Source organism: Anopheles merus, unplaced genomic scaffold (genome assembly GCF_017562075.2).
Source record: "Anopheles merus strain MAF unplaced genomic scaffold, AmerM5.1 LNR4000605, whole genome shotgun sequence".
NCBI classification, from domain to species: domain Eukaryota; kingdom Metazoa; phylum Arthropoda; class Insecta; order Diptera; family Culicidae; genus Anopheles; species Anopheles merus.
Window position 1 is genome coordinate 27037 of NW_024428185.1, and position 10161 is coordinate 37197.

The 10161-nt window shown below is 47.5% G+C and overlaps 3 protein-coding genes across 3 annotated transcripts; 2 read left to right on the forward strand and 1 right to left on the reverse strand.

Moving 5' to 3' along the window:
- Positions 1 to 94: 94 nt before the first annotated feature.
- On the reverse strand, positions 95 to 2317 carry LOC121602756 (transmembrane protease serine 9-like). Its single transcript, XM_041931517.1, is given in 6 exon segments — positions 95 to 256; positions 325 to 961; positions 1290 to 1432; positions 1512 to 1914; positions 1976 to 2162; positions 2245 to 2317. Coding segments are annotated over 6 exon segments (1566 nt in total). The 5' UTR covers positions 2294 to 2317; the 3' UTR covers positions 95 to 109.
- A 1809-nt stretch (positions 2318 to 4126) lies between these two features.
- LOC121602758 lies at positions 4127 to 6384 on the forward strand. Its single transcript, XM_041931518.1, has 2 exons — positions 4127 to 5982; positions 6381 to 6384. The coding sequence occupies exons 1-2, from the start codon at positions 4127 to 4129 to the stop codon at positions 6382 to 6384; spliced, it is 1860 nt and encodes a 619-aa protein (XP_041787452.1).
- Positions 6385 to 9245: 2861 nt separating this feature from the next.
- Positions 9246 to 9843, forward strand: LOC121602755. The gene is made up of 2 exons (XM_041931516.1): positions 9246 to 9448; positions 9563 to 9843. The coding sequence occupies exons 1-2, from the start codon at positions 9365 to 9367 to the stop codon at positions 9821 to 9823; spliced, it is 345 nt and encodes a 114-aa protein (XP_041787450.1). The 5' UTR covers positions 9246 to 9364; the 3' UTR covers positions 9824 to 9843.
- Positions 9844 to 10161: the final 318 nt, after the last annotated feature.

A 10161-nucleotide genomic window follows, 5' to 3' on the forward strand; every position in this document is an offset into this window, starting at 1 on the left:
CACCGTCTGTGAAAGCTTTCAGAAAATTTAACAAAACGCACATTTTGAATAACCGTTAAAAAAGTAAAAAAAAGATTATCTTTTTTTATTTATATAAACTCACTCATTCTTAAACACCAGTATGGTTCCGAATCCACTCACGACCCTCGGCAATGCTGCTGTAAACGCCGTATTTGTTCGGCTGCGCACATCCAATCGCCCACGAAATTACTCCCGCTTGTATGCCCCGGCAAATTAACGGTCCTCCAGAATCTCCCTATTCGAACAAAAACGTATTTTGAACCAACAACAACCAACACAAATGCAACTACTTCCCTCACTTACATCACACGCATCGCGCATCCCTTCCGGATAGCCCGCGCACAGCATCCGCGCTGTAATCTCGTCCGTCCCTTCGTACGCCTTCCGGCACACCGCCTGCGACACGATCGGCATCACAACCTGCCGCAGCTGCTCCCTCGATTCGCGGCCCAACGTTTCACCCCAGCCCATTGCCGTGCACCGTTCGGCCGGTGGAAAGCGTCTACGCCGCTCCGGCAACTTAACGAACGTTCCACGCCGATAGCGTTGCTTTAGCTTCAGCAACCCAAAATCGTAGTCTCCGGTGGCGTACGAAAACCGCTCGTGCTTGATCACCTTCTCGACCCGATGCAGCTTGCCGCCGCGGTTAAAGAACGACGAGTTGGCGCGCACCATTACCGACGTCGGGGAGATCTTGCTGGATGAGGTAAGAGCATCAGTAAAAATATACAAACAATTTCAACAACACTAGGGAGCGCTTTACTCTGCACAGTGAGCCGCCGTTAGAACCCAACTTTCGCTGATCAGTGTGCCACCGCAAATGTGCTGCTTCACCCTTGGCGTCCATCGCTGGATCGACACCACGTACGGGTAGGACACTATGGTTGCTTCCGTTCCATTCACAATGCGAAAGCTCATTTTTTGCTTTGCGCTAACTTCACTTAATACAGCTAATGAAAGGGATAAATAACTTCTAGATGAATAAAGCAACAAATTACAAACCGATTTGATTACCGCAATAAAACAGTGACCACAAAACGGCAATAATCATGAACGCTAACCGCATGTTCAGCGAGCTTTTTCAAACCGTACTAAGCGTGCTCTCTCCGCTCAACCTGCGCTTATGTGCAAAGCGTTGTAAAACTGGAACAGAAGTTTATTGAATTAGCTTTTAATGTTGTTATTTTGCCCATTATTTGTAGATAACCGTCAAGGTCGCTCGCTTAATGGTGGTCGGTAATTGGCAAAGGGATGTTGAAATGGCTCACACTCCCGTGTGCTTCCGTATCCAGTCGCGCTGATTCGCAACGTTTGCGTAAAATCCGTACCGGTTTGCTTTGGCACAGCCCACACCCCACGAGGTAATGCCAGCCTGGATGCCCAGGCACAGCAACGGTCCGCCAGAATCGCCCTTCAAAAGACAGGAAAGAAGTGATTACAACGAAAGACTTAAATGCTATTAAAGCGTGTAACTTGCGATCTTTTCGTACCTCGCACGCATCTTGACCCCCGGCCGCATACCCGGCACAGATCATGCGACTCGTGATTGTCTCCCAGCCCTCATAAATCTCCTTGCACACCTCCTGCCGCACAATCGGCAGCCGCACCATACGGAGCTGCTCCCGGTCGCCCGTTTTCTTCGTCATGCCCCAGCCAACGACCGTACAGAGCTCACCCGGCGGAAAGCGTTTGTAGGACGTCACCAGACGCACTGGTACCGCTCGTACGAATCGTGCCACCAGCTTAATCAACCCATAATCGTAATCAATCCCGGGACTACCGTAGTCAAAGCTATCGTGCAGCACCGTACGCTCGATCGGGAGAAAGACGCCACCGGAAGCGTGGAAGGACGACTCTACCCGCACAATGCCACCTTGGCGGAACTCGGGGTCACTGCAGCGAAATAGACAGCAACATTTGAATGGTCTTTTCCCATTCCCACCTAACTACTTACTCAACGCAATGCCCTGCGGTCAGTATCCATTGATCGCTCACGAACGTTCCACCGCAGATGTGCGAGCCTTCGTTTTTACTCCATCGCTGAACAGACACCAGAAACGGGTAATCGTCGATGACTGCGTACGTCCCATTGACGATGCGGTACGACGACCCCTGCTGGCGGCGGCTACACACCACTAATCCTACAATTAATCGGCAGAAGATCGTCGTATTTCGACGTATTAGACGGGTGAGCGCATTTTGATGGATCACCGAATTGCTTGCCGAGCGTTTGTGCTGCCACGATCATCAACACCAACCAGACGGGGCTCATCGCGTACGGACCGTTGTTTACGCACTGGATGGGCTGTATTGCGGGCTTGTTTAAAGCTCATCTATTGCCTGCGGAGTACAGTACAATGGATGGTTTATTGCGCCTCGTGGAGTAAAACAATTTGTTGAAATGTATTGAAGCGTGTAAAACACATTAGTGGGTAGAAATAAAATCGCGTTAAAATAAAGCATTATTCGGAATTCGGAAGAAACAATTGCTTTTGGGGGATTTTATAGCACAGAATATATGGGTTTTATTTGAGTAACAATCTGATGAAAAGGGATTTGATTTATTGCAGACTCAGCTTGTGATTGGGAAGCGAATGGGAAGTAGCGCATTCGTTGATTATCTTTGGGAATATGTTCGAGCATGGCGTATGGTGATGTGGGACGATTGACGAGCTCTTTAGTACGATATTCCATACTAACCTTCAGGTTCGGCAATAGAAACAGAGAAGAGCGCAGTAGTTCGTTGTCTTGATCAGACAACGCACAACTTTACTGGAGATCGGGACATCATTAATCTTTGTTGAATGTTATATCGTCCATCGTATAAATTACGTAGTTTCGCATGGACCTCAGAGCAATAATATAGGACAGTAGTGTATCTTACAACGTTTTCCATGATTTATTGGTTGGCTCGTAATTTTTTGGACTCGTCTCACGATTTTTTCATCATTTCCCATAAATTTTTGGTTCGTTCCGACGATATAGTGGTATCATCTAATTGTAAATCAATACAATTGAACCAACATATCTAGGAAACGCTCAAAAAATCGTGGAAACACATCAAAAAGATATGAGAAGCAACCAAACAAGTTTGGAGAAACAACCAAAAAAACCTTGGGAAACCCTGTATATTGAATATTGAACTACGTAAAGCTTATTAATGTCTATTTTTACAAAAGTTATAATGTGTGCTTCCATTCAAGCACCTTCTCTGCTCTCTTCTATATATTTTAAAGCTCCTTTTTGATCTCTTAGTCTGAGGTTCTAAAGACGCAATGTCCAATAAAATTAGGCCTTATAACTCTTTAGGCAATAGGATTGATTTTAATACTTTCTTATAACAAATGAAAGCAATTTTACAAAGCACCTTTTCATTACCATCAATCAGTTTTTAGACAGGATCCAGATGACAAAAACATAAATACAATCATGAACACAAGTCAGAAATGTATTACTCTAGTAGCTATTCATCGACCACTTCAATTCGTCAGCATCTCTTCTATAATCTTAATCTATAATCGTAATATTTCAATGATTGAATATCAATACATGACATTGTCTGATATTTTCAAACCCCTTTTCTTATGAAAAAAGTGTGTAAAATGTGTGAAAAGATGCAAATTGCTAAAAATGTTGAAATAAATGGCTCTCAAAATTTCAAACAAAAAATCGTTGCTGTCAGATTATATATCCCTGAAAGGCGGTAATATGCCCGAGAAAGTGCGCCGCAGTCTTGCGATACAAATCCGCAGTTGCCGGTATCGTCAACATTTTCGCGTATCGTTCCGCAGTCTTGCGATTGACTCATGACGATTCATGAAGGTGTATCGCAGTCTTGAGTTCTATCGCAAAACCCTGTATTAACAACATTTTATATGCTATCCAACATGCAATCGATTTCAAAATCAGCCGATGTTAACAAACTGTCACAAAATGAAAAAAACCTAAGAGAAACCGTCATTTTAAAAAGTACTGTACCCTATGGCAACGTTAGCATAGCTTTTGCAATAACCTTGAACAACGGAGCGAGAACATCTTCCTAGTAGGCGTTGCTTCAGTCTGGCCTTTACTTCCTCCTGCAACTGTTCGACCGCGAAAATTTGCAATGGCAGCAAACATCACGCCGCCAACCTGTTCCGAACTGCTGGCCGAAGCGTTTGGCGATCCCGAACCCGGAAGCTTGAACTTTACCTCCCTACAGCAATTGCTGCAGGCACTACTTACCCGGCTGAACCTGCAGAATGTACCGGTTGATCAAGTTGGGCGTGACCTACCAAAACCAACAGCAGCAGCGGCAGCAGAACAAACAGACCCCGTCGAATCCCCCGTATCGGAAGTACCCTCAGCACAAACACCAACCGTCGAAGAGGATCGATTACCGGCCCTTGAGCAGGCGGCACCCGAGCCGATCGTCCGCTTTGAAGACACCGAAGCTTACCATCAGTTGCTTGCAGCGATAGAGCAGCTTCAAGCCGAGCATGCCGTCTTGAAAGGTCAGCTGCACGAACAGACCAAAGTAAACAAAGCCATCTTACCGAGCGCAGAACAGTTGGAAGAGTTTAGCCGTAGCAGAATCTCATGCCTTCAGTCCACCGCCGATATCCCGCTCGACTTCCTAACGCTGGCCGCACGCCTCGACAAGATTGACGAATCGATCGGCAAGCTGACGGCGCTGGCCAACGACACCGTGCTGGAGTACGCACGGCTTGAAAAGTCCGTCCTGCCGTACCTGGACGGCGGTGAGCTAATCGTGATGCGTGCCCAGCTGGACAACATTAATCAACTGCTGAAGGCACATTATCCGAGCTTTCGTGCGCACTGCAGCACGGTTAGCATTCTTCAGCGGGCGCGCCCCGTCAGTCTGGACGCGGCCGTGCCGATTGACTTTTATCAACATTCGGTGCCGAGTACGGTTAAATCGCTTGTGCCGCGCCGTAGTACGATCAAGCACCAGCCGGGCCCGGATTTGGAGAAAGAGCTGGACGCGATTCGTGGTGTGCTAACGAGTCTGGTGGCACGGTTACCCCTGCCGGAGCAAGAATCATGCTCGGATGTGTCACACCCACTATCGAGCACATCGCTCGAGCTTTCGGCAGACAATCTGCGCGCTATTTGGCCGCGAGAGTTGGACGAACTGCTGCGATCCTGTAACGAGCGAATAGAGGTTCTTGAAAAGACGTCCCAAGAGCAGGCTCAACAACTGGACAGCATAGCAACGGATTGCACTGCCGCCTCCGAAGCACACGATGATTTAAGGGTTATGTTTGAAAACTTCCGCGAATCGATTTCCAGTGACGTGCGCAGCCTGGAGTTAGAATTTACCGAAAAATTTCTGTCCCTCGTCGACCGGCTGCGCGTAGAGCAGACGGAAACGAGCAATCGGCTGGACCTGCTCGACCAGCAGATGGAAAACCGCGTTGAGTACGAACACTTCCGCACGCGCCTATCCAAAGAAACGTTCGCCAAAACGATCGGAGAGCTGCAGAGTCAAATCGATATAAGGGTGGAGCATTTCTCCAACGAGCTCGAACGTCTCACCAACCATCTGAAGTACGTTAGCACTGGAATGCTGAGCAAGCCGGACAAAGCCGAGCTAGAGCGTCTCGAGTCGCGAATGCGCCATCGGCTGAACTTTATCCACTTGGTGCTGGGCAACATTAGAAGCACGCTGCGGAGCAGTGTTGAAGCCGCAGGAGCAAAGATACGGCTCGGACCGGAACCGCTGCGATGCGTTTCCTGCAACCACGAGACAACGATGCGTGCCCTGGAGGAGCTCATCCCAACCGGGAAGTCATTGCGCTGTGCCGAAAAGCAACACCAGCAGCGCATCAGACAGCTAAACAAGATGGCACTGCGAATTGCGGGGATCATGCGACCAAGCATCCTAAGCCGGCACCGAAACCGAAGCAAGGGACGACAGCCAAAGCCAACATGCAGAAACCTGAAGAGCTTGCTTATAAGGTACACAAGTAGGGAATTCTTCCTTTCTACAAAATTTTGAGACAACTTGACGTCATTATTCAAAATCGTTAAAATAATTTCAAAACATCTTAGACATTAAAACCAACTTTTATGGACTTGATTGAGCATTTCAGCTTGTGTCTAATAGCTCAAAATGTATAGATTCCTCCAGAAGTAACAGCTCTTCAGACAAACAAATTATTCAAGCAAACATACGAATTTCTCTCCTTCCTTTTAATTGCACACAGTTAATGGACATTGGGGTTAAATATTTGTCAAATTCCACCATCCCTCTGTCATCCAAGCTGGCTTTGCTTTTTCAATTCACACATTCTTCGGATTTAATGAGGTCCATCCAAGTCCCATGTGCGTCGTATCTTGACTTGTTTTTTTTTCAGATAATTTTCAGAAAGCTCCAAAAACAAAATCTCCCAAAAAACAAACCCTACATCATGTTGCACAATCGGGCGACCCTATTGTATTAAGGTTATTGCTATTTCACCTGCACTAAACACGCCCCAAACTCACCTTCAAGCACACGCAATCTAAAATCGATTCAAATGCACGGAAAACTAGATATGCATTCCAGGTTAGGTAGGTGCTTTCGTGTGGGTTGCCCAACCAACAGTCGCGCGCCGTCCCGCTCGTTATCTAGCCCGTTTCCACATGGCGTGAGTATCACATTTTGGAGAATTATGCAACTGCAACACGACGACGCTTGATGATGCATTTCATGCTACGCATACGCTTCCAACGACAAAACGACGAAAAACTGGTTCCCGCCCTTCAAGTTATGCTTCCCGCTTCTCCCGATCGGACGGCAGATTGCAGGGAATTGCTTGCGGAACGTTAGGTTTTTTCCATGAATTTCATGCCTCAAAGATCCGTATTTGTAAAAGACATTTTAATGCCAAACACACACGCACAAACAATCTGTTTTTTATTCGCTTAATGTTCTTCATCTAATGCTTTTAAGTTCCGCTCACACGGCACAAGATTTATGGAGATTCGCCCATTACTCCCTTCCTTCGTTCCTTTTGCGCATAGTATGTGCACGTGGCTGAAGCTTAATGTTGCGCGCTTCACACACCCTGCTATGCCTACTAGGATGTGATGAAATTTGTATTTACCCGATGTGTACCTCGCGTCCACGGTCAACATCTTCGGTCACACAAATTGCACAATACCTGCGCGAGTAATGGTCATCGTGTCTGCCGCACTTGGTCAATAATTACTTCGCCGAACATTATTTACCCACCCCGAACCGGGTCCATTCATCTTCGAATGCAGCATCACGAGCAGGCCACAGGGACCTTGAATGATTGTTGTCACTTCCAACGGTGTCATGACGCGGCATGATCGAATCTCTCGAATTCGCCCTACCTTAAAACCCACTTGTAGGGTGACCTCAAGATTGGTTCCAATTCGAGGTGAACGTCTCGTTTCTCGTTTCGGACGACAGCAACCGGCTTTTGTCGCTCTTTGGGCTCTTTAGCTTCGGGAGGCTTCATTCAGGGCCGTTGGACTCTCGGGCGCGCGCGCTCGCGTGCCTGTGTGTTTGTGTTGTTATTTCAAGCCAACGGGCGAAAACCGTTACTGGGCATGGGCTGCAGTTGCTGTTGCAGTTTTTCCCACTCTCCAATATCTGCAGCCGGTGGTGGTGGTGGTGCGTGTAGGAGCGGCCGTTGAGAAATAGCGGTCTTTGCACAAGCCCGTTGAAGTGGAAAGAACGGCCTCCCCCCGCACACAAGACTGTTGCGCAGTCGGAGAGAGAGAACGGCATGGCCTATTGACGCACAATGGGTTTGTGGTGGTGGTAAAGGTTAGATAGAAAAAAAAACTAGTTAACTAAATTAGTCATAAAATTTTGCACATCCAATTAAGAGACTAGAACAGGTGCCCTCGCTATTTTTTACCCCAAAACCGGCTCTTCTCTTCTTCGGAGCATTTAAGTCTTTTGAAAGCATTTTAATGTAGCGATGTTTTTTTGTTTGCTTAATGAATAATTAAACTCAGTTTTGACGTGTCTTGTTGTCTAATAAGATATTCTTTCCTGAAGATTGTTATTTTTTGTTAGTTGCGGTGCCTTTTTTGACCACCTTATACTACTTTGCGAACGGCAGTAAACCATGGTTGGTGCCATGGTTACGGCTTTGCGCAATTTTCTTGAGGGCGATAGGTCTTCTGAAATGCGCAATACAACCCGCGTGTTTGGCCCCCTTTTTCAGATTTGGAATGTACCCCTTCTTGGGCAGAGAACACAGACGAAGAGATAGACAGAGTGACCGAAAGAGAGATAGAGATCGAGGATCGAGTAGGTGTTGGAGCGCTCTACCAGCAATAAACCGCAAGATCACTTGATTTTGCAGCAACGGAGTGCTGTGCGCCCTAGGGCGTCAATGCTTCCGAATAAATGGTGCAAATTATTGCCACAAACGCTCACCTTCCTCCCGCCAAAAACACATACACACACATTCGTGTGAAGAGTGAAAGTGAAAGCAACTCTGCTGAAGCACTAACTCGGCTGATACTCATCATGGATTACACCGAAAAAAAAACACAAAAATTAACAATTTTGGAAGCCAAAAGGCATTGCAAGTCATGCGGTGCGGCGAGGCTCACCTCGCTTTTGAAGCGAATGAATGATGAATAATGCTAACAAACAACCGGAGCACCGATCTCCACACCAGGTGACGTCGAAGAGTTTGTTGTCTTGTTTTTTTTTGGCTTGCTGTTTGGCGATGGAAGACGATTCGTTACGAAGCCACGGAAACCTTACCGACTTATTATTGTGCATTTGTGTCTTTTTTTTTTATTGTTGCTCGACCTAACCAAGCGAAGCGACCGCAAAGATCAAACCTGAAAGATGGATGAGAAGGCCTGCTGTTTTGATTGGAAGTCTGAAGTCGTAAAGCCGACCTGAAAGAGAAGCCTACAGATCCCTCTCCACTTTACCTCCCTGCTAAAGAACTGACTGCAAGTTGTTAGCTCCCCCACGAAGCATTAGACGGCCACCACCGGACCCTCTGGGTGGAAAATAGAGCGAGATAGAGCAAAAAAAAAGAAAGAGAGCGAGAGACGTGAGCTTTTCAGCCAAAGCCGCGAAAGACGAATCCAAACGAACACCGCGCGCCGGGCTGCATCTGGACGAGCGCTCAGCGAGCCGTAAAGCACATGGTGGTGGTGATGATGATGGTGGGGAGTTCGTGAGGTTCGCGATCATGATCTATGCCAGCGCGGGCACACACCGTTGTGGCGCAAGAAGGTGTCCGTTTCGAGAGCGCGAGCGCTTTTCGTTTGGTTGTCGCAAGCTTTGCTTCGGCTATTTCTGCAAATAACGAGCCTATTTTGCCTCCGCCTGTCTTTCTGTCTGTCTGTCAAGATGCAGCTGCTGCAACGGAAAAAGACTGACCCGAGCTTCGTGATCAGCATCGAGAGCGGTGTCGAGGAGGTGCGGGAACCTAAGGTGAGTGTGCGCCAAGTGCCGATCCTCGTGCTAGCGAAGATCGTGACCGGATCTTCCTAACATTCTAAGCTGCACGCTTCCATAAATTAATGATCGTGTACATGATTGCAACAGGTACACGAGGAATGTGACTTTCTGGTGGATGTGCTCACCGGCAAGCGGTCGGTGTCACCCGATTTCTGCTGCAAGATGCTGTACATGATCTTCTGCACCTGCTTCACGAGCGATGGCGGCGCAAGCCAGCGACCGAAGTTAGCGGCGGCCAGTGGCAGCGGCCGCACCGCAAACCAGCAATACACAGCGACCCCTAACCTACCAAACGATCTGAGCGTGGGACGGGCGAGAGTGTTCATTCGGGGAGTGTGTTTTGTGTGAACCAAAAACGAAACGTTAAAGATCATTATTTTTAAGGCAATTTTCGAGATACAGATCAAGCCGCCTCGCCAAGCTCCGAAAAAAGGCATTGGAGAGACCCTCATTGCGGCTTGGCGTGCGTGTGTCAGTGCGTAAGTGTGCTTAAGATTGAGTTTTTCCGAGTGAATTACGTGATGTGTGTGTGTGAGAGAAGATTCAACTTCAAACATCTGGAATCGGCTCCTGAAGATCGGTTTCAGATTCAGCAACGAAAATCATACCTTTTTCGCCCGAGTGTCTATATCTAAGTTAGTTTCGCTCCGATGCCAATGGTCCTCAGGAACTCATACCTGAGGAAA

What these genes read in the sequence shown, in the direction of transcription:
- LOC121602758 (XM_041931518.1), top strand. Translation starts at nt 4,127, where the DNA reads ATGGCAGCAAACATCACGCCGCCAACCTGTTCCGAACTGCTGGCCGAA.
- LOC121602755 (XM_041931516.1), top strand. Translation starts at nt 9,365, where the DNA reads ATGCAGCTGCTGCAACGGAAAAAGACTGACCCGAGCTTCGTGATCAGC. An exon ending in AGGAGGTGCGGGAACCTAAG is followed by an intron (nt 9,449 to 9,562) that starts GTGAGTGTGCGC and finishes TGATTGCAACAG; the next exon opens with GTACACGAGGAATGTGACTT.